We start from the raw sequence: 13170 nt of genomic DNA, 5'->3' as shown, positions 1-13170 counted from the left end.
AACCAAACACAAAACAGTCGAGGCGAGAGGTCCTGAGGCAAGGCGCGTAGCTGAGACCTCCGGGAACTCAAGACAAACACAAACAAGGATGATCACCGGGTGTTCAAGCGGTGACGTCCAAGTCTTGAGGACGGTAAAAAATGGGGTGTCTACAATTAGTTATTTCCATGTTTATTATTTAAATTCTTATATAATTTTTAAGATTTGTAATGTGTGGTTTTATTTCCATGAATAGTGTGTGACTTAATTGGATGAATTAAAGTTTGAATTAAATGTACTTCTTTGGAGTTATAAAATTTGTGTAACTTGCCTATATTTATTTACATGGTTATTGTGAATTAAATTCTTATATAATTTATGGCAATTAATTTTTAATTTAATGTAGAAGTTATAAGGTTTTGTAACTTGTATAGTATCTTAGGCCCCGTTTGTTTCACTGGATATAAAATGAAGGATATAATATGATGTGTGATTTAGTTAGGATATATAATGAATAAGATATAGGTATTGGATAGTATATCCCCCAAGTCATGTTTGTTGACTTGATATATAAGATTGGATATATGTTATGCATGTTTGTTTTACAAAATATATTGTGGGATATAACAATTAATTTCCAAGATTGCCCTTATAATATTATATTATATTAAATTAAATTAAATGATATTATATTATATTAAATTCAAAATTTATATTATATTATATTATATTATATTATATTAAATTCAATTCAATAATATTATATTAAATTAAATTAAATTAAATAATATTATATTATATTAAATTCAAAATTTGTATTAAATTAAATAATATTATATTAAATTCAATTCAATTCAATACTATTTATATTAAATTAAATTCAATAATTATATTATTATATTGTGGGATATAACAAGTAATTTCCAAGATTGCCCTTATAATATTATATTATATTAAATTAAATTAAATAATATTATATTATATTAAATTCAAAATTTATATTAAATTAAATTATATTATATTAAATTCAATTCAATAATATTATATTAAATTAAATTAAATTAAATAATATTATATTAAATTTATTTCAATAATATTTATATTAAATTAAATTCAATAATTGTATTATATTAAATTCAAAATTTTATATTAAATTATATTATATTAAATTCAATTCAATAATATTATATTAAATTAAATTAAATTAAATAATATTATATTATATTAAATTCAAAATTTGTATTAAATTATATTATATTATATTAAATTAAATTAAATTAAATAATATTATATTATATTAAATTCAATAATTATATTATATTAAATTCAAAAACATATATTAAATTATATTATGTTAGATAGACAAAAGGGTAAATTGGACTTTTTACATCATATCCCAACCAAGGGGATATGATATAATGGGGGGGGGGTGGTATTGTATATCCTCCACTTGTGGGGGATATACAATCCCACCGGATATTATATCTCCTTCAAAAAAAAATTGCAAACATGGGATATATGGACCCCACCGGATATAATATACAATCCCAATCTTCATATCCCCCAATCAAATAGGGCTTTAATTCCTTAGTTATTTTGTTATTCTATGATTTGCTAGAAGGTTAAAAAAAATATATTTGATTTTATGTACAATTGCTTTAGATTAGTTGCTTTATATTTTATGCCTACAAAGAGAGTTAGTAGCAAACGACGACATAATATAAAACAACTAATCTAAAGCAATTGTACATAGAATCAAATATTTTTTTTAACCTTCTAGCAAATCATAGAATAACAAAATAACTAAGGAATTAAGATACTATACAAGTTACAAAACCTTATAACTTCTACATTAAACTAAAAATTAATTGCCATAAATTATATAAGAATTTAATTCACAATAACTATGTAAATAAATATAGGCAAGTTACAAAAATTTTATAACTCCAAAGAAGTAAATTTTATTCAAACTTTAATTCATCCAATTAAATCGCACACTATTCATGGAAATAAAACCACACATTACAAATCTTAAAAATTATATAAGAATTTAAATAATAAACATGGAAATAACTTATGTGTATAATTCTAGAAAACTAGAAGCAATTTCACATGCAAATTAGATAGTAAAGCTAGAAGCATGCAAAATCAAAATATACATATGCAACATTAGACAAATACGATGAAACCAAATAAGTAGCATGCGGTTTATGTAAATAATTTGAATTGTTTATATGTAATAAACTAATAACCAAGCACTTCAAGTATATAACCATTTAACAATTAACATACAAAAAATTCTAAAGATTAAATCATGAAATCTAGTCTAGAAAATAATAAGTATGTAACCAAAATAATAAGCATGTAACCAATTAAAACCTAAAATAGAATTAGCATGTCAAAATTGCAACATCCATAAATTATCTTTTATAACCTTAAAATTCATGCAAATCATAGAAGGGGAATGATGAACCATATGCATAAAATAAGATCAGATTAATACAATTAAGTATACAAATTATGATAGAGCATTCTAATTAAACTAAGCAATTAGAGAATCACATTGCATAATTTACAGTCATTGAAATAAGGAGCAATTTCGCATCAGTTCCTAGTAACATTATACAAGTGTCTATATAAATCTATTAGCTCAATTTCATAGAAAAAAAAAATATATAGAAATCTGTTTAAGCTTGTTGTTCAAATTGTGAAATTAATTAAATAGATTTATGAAGAAATCAAAATTATATACCAAGAACATATGCTGATAATTACAACTAAATTTCAACAGAAATACACAAACAATAAAATGATAAAGAAACCAAACCGAAGCATGCACGGTAGCAGTTTCCTTAAAACAGATTTCGCCGCCTCACGGGTCGAGTGCTTGAGGAATCCCGGCGTCTGTCTCCCAGGATACGACGGTCAAAAACCAACTACGGCAGAAGCACTCTCTGTCTAGCTTAGCAAACAAAAACAGTGGCAGCACTCTCTCACAATAGGAACTTTCTAGCAAATTGACTAAAGAATGGAAGAAACAATTTCTGTGTTGGAGACTTGACAGGAGGGTCTCAATTTATACATGTATAGAGGAGAGAGGAGAAGCCTCCAGCCTTTATGGCTGATCACTAATGCACCATTAACCTCTGCAATAAAGGCAGGAGTTACAAACCCCATTAATGCACTATTAAACTCTGCAATAAAGGCAGGAGTTACAAACCCCATTAACTCTTTCATGAAGCTAACTTCATGGGGCAATTTCTCATGTAATTTTGAATGGTTTTGGCAATACTATTTGTGGTGTAAAGATCTCATTGCAAAGTATCTAGACCCACTTGGACCCAACACAATAGATGGTTGGGACCCACTTTAATATTTAATTAAAGTCACCAAAAAACCATTTTTTCCAACAGGTTTAACCTGACACAAAAAAGGAAAAAACATTTCTTTTAGAGACGGTAGTTGACGTCGCGAAAAGTATTATTAGCGATGGTTTTAAGAGTCGCAAGAAAATAGAATTAAATCAATATTGTATTCGTGATAGTTTAAACCGTCGCTATAATATGCATATGCAACAGGTTAACCCGTCGTTAATAAAATGCAAGGAAATGATGATTCCATTAGTGACGGTTTATTACCATCGCAATTTTTTTTTTCCATAAAATAAATATATATTTTATTAATTCATTCCCTGTACAAATTATTAATACACATCCACATTCACATTCACAAAATCATATATACGAATAATTATATATATGTACCCTGTAATGATACAGTGTTAACCAAACATTATTTACAAAAATATATAACACATCCTCCAACAGTACTAATATTTTTTGATAATTCAAAAACTCAAATTTGTATCTAAAACAAAACCAAAGTATCGACAATACAAATACAAAAATATATATATTAAAAGCTTGTTTTAATATCAACAGTAAGCTACAATATCAATATGCGAAGATATCATCACATACTCAAAAGGGTAGCATTAGCAAAAAGAAAAAAAAAATTTATAATATAATTAGTTTCAAGCTTGCAAAATGTATAAAACATTTGATATATATTTCATAAAATAAATAAATAATTAAGATTGTAACATATACATATATCAAATGCCACACAATGTATTTGCCAAGAGTTTCTCCAATTGTTCTTCGAAAAATAATTTCTAAAGGAAAGTTTTCACAAATGGAAATTACGCTCTAGATTCAAAATCGGGAATCGATTTTGAATCTCGTCATTTCCTACAAGTCATTTGTGCATAGTTAGTAGTCTGTGTTAAGTTTTATTGACATTCGACACCGTTTGACCAATTTAGTATGTCAATCGGTTCGGGAAAAAAGTTTCAAAAGGACAAGTTTTCACAAATAGAAATTAGGCTCTAGATTCAAAACTGGGATTGGTTTTGAGCCCCGTCTTTTCCTACAAGTCATTTGTTCCAAGTTAGTCATGTGTGCCAAATTTCGTTGACATTTGATGTTGTTTAACCATTTTAGTGTGTCAAGCGGTTCAGAAAACAAAAGTTAAAAGTACTTTAGCTATTTTTGCCTCAAAAGCTACATCAACACTCTAGCAAACTTAAAAAAAAAAAAAAAAAAAAACTGTTAAGTACCACCATAAGCTAAACCAAACAACCCCTAAATCAACGAACCTTATAACCTTTTAGAGCAGAAGTAAGGGCACAGACGGTGAGGTAATCGTGAGTTTGCCCCAAGAATGATGAGAGCAATATCATTCAGCCTTGGCTGCCATATTTGACCATGAAATAGAATGCTGGGGGAAGTTTTAAGAAAATACAAATGACAATTGGTCAGCCAACTTAGGTTAGTAGATTCTCAATCTATTCTTGAAAAACATTGTCATCTAACAGTTACCATAGTATTCCTAATTCAGGTGTAAAAATTGTAGCTCAGTGCACCCATAAGGAATTTGAGTAAAATTAGAAAGGTAGTAAAACAGAGAAAATGAAAAATGGCACAGGTGGATTTGAAGTCTTGGGGTAATAACCTTAAGGTTATGGATTCAAGTCTTCGGGCCACCATTTTGTGCATTATGCCATAGGTTAGGTGTGTGCTTAATCTTTCCCCTCCCAAACACACATTAATGTGTACTAATTGGGCGTTGTTTTATATATAGTTCTTTCAATGATATCTAGAAGAGAAAATAAGATATATTTCTTAAAATGATTGATGTTACCAAAACACCACCAGCCATATCCCATGGTTTTAGATGATATTCCCAATATGCTTCTACAATTCCCAATGCTACATGGCACATATCCACTGCAGCAGCGCCAAGCCTTCTCACACCCTACACATATAAATGTCAAAATGGAAAGAGAGATTACGAAAACTTGAAACACAAAATCTTCCACCCCTATCTATGATGTAAGAAGTAAAACAAGTTATCAGTAAAGCAAGTGAAAGGCAACGGTTATTACCCGGCTGGCATCAGTAAATTCTTTGAATAATTCTATGTTGGTACTCCATGCATCGTCATGTTCATACCCAAATCCAGTAACTAGAAGTGATTGCTCCACCTAAGAAAACAAGTGAAAAAAGGTGAGCTTAAAAAAAAAAAAATCCAGCTTTTAGCTCTAAACCACCATACTTTTACACATTTTTTTTCAATGTGATCCGTTTCCAAAAGTAGAAGGAACCTGATTAATTTTATAGATAGATAAGAAGTGAAATATACACAAGCATTTGAACTATCCTGTAATAAAGTCTGTTGTTGTCAATACCTTTTTTCAGTTCCTTTTCCTTGCATAAACTGAGCTTGGGGAAGAAATTGATAGGAGGGACTTACAAAGAATGTGCTCAGAAATCCATAATGGAGTCAGATCACAAGGTTTGAAAGTATGTAAAGTTCACGAAAAAATTCCTCGAGTCCAAACGCCATAAAATAAAGAGTGTTGTTGGGCACATCCTCAACCAACCTCTCTTCCACATCCACCACCAACAAAAAAATGGTCTTATTGAAGGTCACCTATTGAATAAAACATTATAGTCTAGATATAACGTGATCACTCAACGTATCGATATGACTCACTTGAATCTTTTTGCCCATTACAAAAAGCACCCTCACCTAGAATAAAGAGTAACAAATATTAAGTCAGAACTTTATATTTCAATTTTAGTATGTAAAAGAGCTTGTTATATAATTGCTTAGATAAAACCTTCTTACCAGCAGCTACAGAAAACATGTGTGTATTCCGACACATAGGGCCTCCAACAAGTTCTACCTTAAACACAAACCAATTGTCATCCCTTCAAGTTAGAAACAGAGAAACTCATTTACTCTAAATCTTTGAAGAAATAATTGGACAAGAATTACTTCAAAAATTAGTTGAGTTGAGTTCAATGCCAAAAAAGTAGAAAATGAAAAGGTTTATGCAACTATGTTTTATATTTTGATTAACACATCAACCATGGAAACCATCATTTAGTATAACAACTTCAATGACCAATTAATTTACATATCAAATTTCAATCCGACGGACCGTTACAGAATTATGCAAATTCTTTTTGGAGACTATAAAGGTAAGTGATTATATACCACAGCACCAATAGCCGTCTTTTCTTTATATAAAACTCCCATAGAGACTGCAAAGCCAGGGTAGCAATGTGCAAAATTTGTTGTCCTATCTATACAGATATCGAAGGCAAATGGCCATACGTCAGAAAACTAGCTGCAAACATAAGAAGTAAATGCAGAAATGTGAAGAAGCACATTCAAGAAGGCAGAAGATAATATATTTCAATATGAAGGAATTATCAGCAATCATAACGAGGTAATAGTTACGTGTCAGCATCCACTTTGAATTGAGAAAAGTTGTCATTATCAAAAAAATAAATGGGAAATAGAAACTAGAGATGTGGTCCACTATTTCATAGGAAATAAAAAATGCTAGGTGATGGATATAAGATCGAACAAAATATGTAAAAGACAAATTCCAAGGAACTTTTAAAATAGGGTGTGGAAGAAATTATTAGATTGGGATTGGGAGGAGGAAAGGCTGTGCAAGAAAAAAAAAAGATTTTCTTAAATATAAATTAATCAGACACCTTATATATTGCTCTTCAGAAGCTGCTCATTTCCATTTTTTTTAGTCATTAAAACTTTCCTCTCCAAAATTTTTATTCATATACAAAGATTATAGAATTCAATCTAAAAAATGCAACCGAAAAAGAGAACAAGAAACAAAAAGTTACTACCAATAAGTTAGTCTTGTGGCTTAGAATTTTGAGAAGCCTAATAAGTTTCAAAAGGAACAAAAAAAATAGGTATGCAAGTTATCTAATTTGACCACACAAATTCTGATATATAATTGAAAATGAATCAATAAGTTCTAGGAAAAAATATTAAAATCATGTCAAGTTGTAAAAGTTTTACGATAGTAACATTGCTAAACAATTCACAAGTAGTTTAGACAAGTATAATTCTAGAATCAAGAGTTGAGTTCCAATTGAGGAACTTGGTGAATATGTACACATAATCATAATTACCAAAGGGTTAAGAGAGTCTAACCTAAGGGATATATGCACCAAAGATTATCAGAAGATGAATTGCCAATAAGCCCTCCCTCTTCTCCAAGAATAAGGTGATCTTTGATTAGATATACACAGATTGAACTTGCAGAGACGGGTTAAAATGACAATTAAGTAATAATATTATATTTGATACACAAATTGAACTTGACAAAGTCAATATTCTAAAGCTGTTGAACAACTTACCGGTGATATCAGTGGCTAGTTTGCCATTGCAGAACCTTCTAGTTGGTTTATGATTGATGAAGTCTCTGCCATAAGGTGGAAAATTAGCTTTGAAAATGGTGTGAATATGGTCATTGTTCCCAACATCTACTGCAGAGTCACCAAATGTTAAGATTGATGGAACAAGAGTTGTTGAATTTTAAGCATCCCCATCATTGATTGCAAAGGCCAATGCAATAATAAAAAACAATGCCCCTTTCAATCTCAAGTAGTTGTTGTTGATCCATGTAGCTAGTTTTTTCGTGCTCCTTAAGGGGGTTTAGTCTACTCGGATACGATAGACCTACAGTTCGGACTCTTGTGGTTCTGAATAAGGTTTCACAAGTGCAGTGTGAAATAGAAAAACACAAAAGAGTCAAAATCTGACAAATCTTTAGAAAATCGATTTACAATAAAAAATGCAAAAAATGGACTGAATTGCCAGATTTTAGAGTCACCACCTAAATATTTTTGAAAAATTTAAGAAACTCGTAACTCGTGCCAAAGGCCACTTGTCCGTCATCACCAAAGTGTCTCGGCTCAGGAACTTAGGTATGAGAAGGGAAGGTCATGAATTGAGCACCCCACTCACCTGATCAAAGATCATCCTCTACTAATCATGATGTATTTTTTAGGTATAGTATATGCACTTGTTCCGATTATTATGTTATCTTTACTATGTGATGCACACAAGTATAGACTAACTCGCCCAATTTGGAACGTTTTGATTTCATATTTGTTTGAAAAGAGTTTTGAATATGTGCTACTTGAGAAGTAAGCTCACCTTTACATTAATCACATCATCCCAACTTAAGCGAAAAGGCCTTTATCCACGAGCATTCAAAGAGATATATATCAAATAAACACTTACCCTCATGGTAATTTGCTTGATATGGAAACACAAACATATATATGCAATAAGCTAAAGCAAGAAATGTTCACCTAATACTCAACCGACACAAGCCAAAATAGAAGAAAGTAGTTAGAAAGATGCATGCTCTAATTATGCAAATGACTAATGCAATACATACAAAATGCAACTACGAGGTTTGATTTATTAACATGTCATATGACTCAACTCAAAGGATACAATAGTGCATGTATTCAAGGAAGTAAGAAATGACAACAATGTTAAAATGATGAACCGAACTAGATGTTTGCAAAATGGATATTTTACACATAGTAATGATATGAAATCAAAATATGATGCTACATACAATCCACCACAAGCGAGTAAATAAAAGAAAGAAAGAATGGGGGTTCGAAGATGTAAACAATATTACAATTTTGCCTTCATGCAAGAGGGTCCGAACAAATGTCCTAATTAGTTAAATATCACAAACGCCAAATGAATGAATATAAGCTAAGTTTAACTAATCATACAAATTCAAGGGAATTTAATTACTTAATTACAAAACACTAATTAATCTAAGGGCTACAAGCTAATGAAATCGAACGGGAGTTGAAAAACCACACATGCAACCGAGAACATCCTCTGGGAAACTCCTCTATTCTGCTGCTGGATTCTGTTCTATTTGCAATCAGAAGATTAATTGGTTTTTGCCCTGGCTTCTGCTCTGTTCTATCATGAAAATGACACTACTTACCTAAAATGGAGTGGCCGGCCGGTTGACCACTGTTTTGAGGTTCTTCCCTACTGTAATAGAATGGAAACAGAGCAAAAACAGAGTATTTCTAGGGGATGTTTATCCTCTCCACCTCTTTCTATCATGAAACTGATCAAGGGAGGAGTAGAGTCGGTTCACAAATCATCAATTGTTGCAAAGTTGTTGCTTGATGATCTATGAACCAATGGGACAAAATGATCAATGAAATGAAATGAAAGGCCAACAACACCTCTTTCCTATTATGGAGTTACCTCAAGGGAAGTAGTAGATATCGCTTCTCAAATCATTAACATCACTAAAGAGTATGCAATGACTCGAGATGCAATAGGTTCAATTAACGTCCAATTGAACCTAACTTGATTTTATTACTCCTGTTACCACTTTTGGTCCAATTTTAAGCTCTTTTACATTGCCTCACCATTCTTTACTCATTTTGTCCAAAAATGATAATTACATCCACTAATGAAGAGAAGTGGCAAACAAGAAATTGCACTTAGCATGAGAGAGATGCAATGCCTTGGTAATGAACCTCTGAAGAGATTAAACCATTAAGCATGGAAGGTCGCTTTCTCGTGCCTTGAGAAATAATTGATTGTTTGAAACAACTCTTAAAGAAAAAGAAGAAAGAAAATCAAGAAAGGAGGGAGATTGCAGAAATGATTATTACAAGTGTGAGTATATGTATGAAAATTATGAAGTAAAATCTATCAACTCAAATAGGTTGGTGTCTAAGGCCTAAACCACCAAACCTGTGAGGACTTACAACAACATAAGCATAATATTCAAAGCATGAATGAAGTAAACACACCAAAACAATCCCAAAACTCATAAAACAGTACTGGAAAATTAGTTTGAAAAGCTAAAAAAGTGAACAAAAATGAGAGAGAATTAAAGCTAGTAAGTAAGCCCAAGGAAGGATGGCTAGCCCCTCCATTTTTTTGGACCATAAAACCACATGTTTTAGCCTATGAAAACTCTAAAAATCAGTGGCCAAAAGTTGAGAAACAAGTGGGAATCACAAGGATAAAAGCTCATGCAATAAGGTTCAAGAAAGGGTGGTTAACCCCTCCACCTTTGGTAGCTTTAAATCACAAGTTTCAGCCCACCAAAAAACAGTTCAAAATAGTATAGAAAACTAAGAAAAAGATGGGAAAAAAAAGTAAGCAAAAGATGGAAAGAGTTATACCTTTGAAGAGAAGACTCTCTTTTATTCACAAGGTGCTCACTCTTAAAGGCAGGTATTTTAGCTCAATAATCTTAGCAAGAAGCCTCAAAATATTGGTTTAGGAAGTGTATGTATATTGCAAGATAGAGAGGGGGAGTGTCTGGCACGTTTTTGGCTCTTTGAGAATTTTTCTAACCTAAAACCATGAGGGATAGTCAAGTATTTATAGAATCACAGGTTCCTTTCTTGGAAATATCTATATTGAGCCAGCTAGTGCAATGCATGCACATTGGGGGACAGCTGGTAGCAAAATATCTACTAGCCAAGAAACTTGACCGGCTGGCCATGTAGGGAGATGGCCGGCCACTAAGTTTTGGCTAGTAGGCCTCTGAGTGGTCAGGCTAGAAAAAAAACAAGGTTTTGGTCCAAAAGGGGTGCAAGGTTCTGGGCTCTGAAACTCAAAACCGAGGATTCTTGTTGAAGAAATCGAACGTTTGTACATTATTATGCCATCATCGAGTGTTCACTCTGAGGCGTCCTGGTCTTAAGGGTGGTCTAAAATGTGGTGTCTACAATATCCATATTTTATAGGAATGGTGTGTTTTGAGGCTGATTCGAGCGAGGGTTATTGTAGACACCCCATTTTTGACCGACCTCAAGACTTTGACGTCATCATTTGTGCACTCGATGATTACGCATGTTTGTGCTCGTTTTGAGTGCCGGAAGGTCTCGGCTGAGCGCCTTGTCTTTGAGCCTCTAAACCATCTATGTTTTGCCCTTGTTTTTGGGCCAAACCTTGGTGCCTCATGCCTGGAAGGGAGAAGGGCCTTGTCGGCCACTTTTGGCTATTGTCGGCCACTTTTCCTCCTTGTAGGCCACTTGAAGTGGTTGGCCGGCTAGGGGAGGTGGCCGGCCGACCGGCCAATTTTCTCCTTTTTCAGATATTTTATGTGCCAGCTATGCCAGCTGTTAATCATTGAATGCATCCTCTATACACGTGTATGGAGGGATGAAGCAAGCTTTTTGCTTTCCTTTTCTATATAAGGGGAGGTGCCTCCCCCATTTTGAGGGTTCAGAATTTAGAGGATCAAAATTTCATTCTCTCTGTAGAACTCTCTCTCTCTCTATATATATATATATATATATATATTGTGCTTGAAAGTGAGTTTTCTTTACATTTTTGCACTGAGACTCTTAGCCAAACACCTTCACCTTGGAGCTTGGTCCCTTGAAGCTTGGTTTGAGGTCTTAGGCATGGTTTTGGCTTAGAAGTGTTGCTGTTTTAGTGTTGTGCTTCAAGGGTGAGAACTTGACCCTTTTAAGCCTTGTTTTAATTCACTGTTTGGCCACCTTTGCATGATATTTGGAGGCTGGTTTTAACATCTTAAAAACTCTATTTTTAAAGGTTTAAAATGTTGGTTTGAGTCTTGTTTGGGTAAAGGGTGGTTTCCTCCCTTTGCTTTTGGCTTGTAAAGCCTTTTGAACCATCTTTCAAAGCTTTTGAAATACGATTTTCTTGGCCTTTTAACCACTGAATTCTAGGGGAATATCAGTGGTAAAAAGTTGGTTTTGAGGACCAAAATAGGAGGGGGTAGTCCCCACTCCTCATATCTTCTTTGGATGTGTAGATGGCCTAGTATTTGAGCATGCTTTTCTACCTTTTTGTAGTCTAGTTCAAGCATGTTTTTGGCCTTATTTTAACATGTTATAACTCTGTTTTTGGCTGGTTGGAGCACCTCTTGTTTGCTTCTTACACTTGTAGTGTAATTTTGCTCACTAGCCTAGCATGCCTAATGAGTTAGCCTATCATTCTAGCTTGTGTTAGCTCAACTTCAGCACATTTTTGTTACTGATTTAGCATGCTTTAGCTCTATTTTGGGTGGTCTTGGTCATATGTACTTTGCTTTGTATAGCTCTAGTGTAAATGGCATTTACTAGCTTTGAGTTTTAGGGCCTCTAGCATGCTTTGCTTGTGATGTTTGCATGATATAGCATCATTTCGCATGTGATTTCAGAGCATATATTACTGTCACACTCTCACATATCCCACTCTTTCATTGCTTTTGAGAGTTGTGCTTTGTGTCTTGTTTGTGAGCCAACATGCGAGCATGTTTCTCTTGCCTTTTGTGCCTAAGTTTCAGCATGTTTTGGTCACTGATTTGGCATGATTAAGCACTGTTTTGAGCTAGTTTGATCGCATGATCTTTGCTTTATATTCTTGTAGTGCAATTGTGCTAAATTGCCTAGCATGTGCTATTGTTTTGGCCTCTTAATATAGCTATTCTTAGCTTATTTCAAGCATGTTTTGGAACTCTATTTAAGGTGTTTTAGGATGGTTTTGGACTGTTGGTCCCTTTTGAGCATTGCATTGCATGCCTCTTGTGTAATGCTCTTCACTAGCTTTGATGTTTTTGGCTCTTAACATGTTGTTCATGTATTGCTTGCATGATTTAAGGTCTTTTGCATGCCATTTCAGCACTGAAATTCTGTAACCTCCCTCATTTCTTCAATTTTCTATTTGCTTTAAGGTTTGTTTAATCTTTAGGTTGTTTTTAAGTGTGAGATAGAGCTTATGCTCAATGGCTTTAACTCTCTTTTGAGGGTTTCTACTAGTCAAAGGCATAAGCTCTCTCGTGTC

At 32.9% G+C, this 13170-nt stretch overlaps 1 protein-coding gene across 1 annotated transcript; it reads right to left on the bottom strand.

Moving 5' to 3' along the window:
- Positions 1 to 2672: 2672 nt before the first annotated feature.
- LOC114298291 (phosphatase IMPL1, chloroplastic) lies at positions 2673 to 7619 on the bottom strand. Its single transcript, XM_082887702.1, has 6 exons — positions 7516 to 7619; positions 6544 to 6632; positions 5426 to 5524; positions 5182 to 5295; positions 4637 to 4758; positions 2673 to 3125 (listed from the first exon to the last, which is right to left on the bottom strand). The coding sequence occupies exons 2-5, from the start codon at positions 6583 to 6585 to the stop codon at positions 4717 to 4719; spliced, it is 297 nt and encodes a 98-aa protein (XP_082743828.1). The 5' UTR covers positions 6586 to 6632; positions 7516 to 7619; the 3' UTR covers positions 2673 to 3125; positions 4637 to 4716.
- Between the last annotated feature and the right edge of the window lie 5551 nt (positions 7620 to 13170).

The sequence above is a fragment of the Camellia sinensis genome, chromosome 9, assembly GCF_055761805.1.
Source record: "Camellia sinensis isolate YWXY chromosome 9, ASM5576180v1, whole genome shotgun sequence".
Classification (NCBI taxonomy): domain Eukaryota; kingdom Viridiplantae; phylum Streptophyta; class Magnoliopsida; order Ericales; family Theaceae; genus Camellia; species Camellia sinensis.
This window is presented reverse-complemented; position numbering and strand designations above follow the sequence as displayed.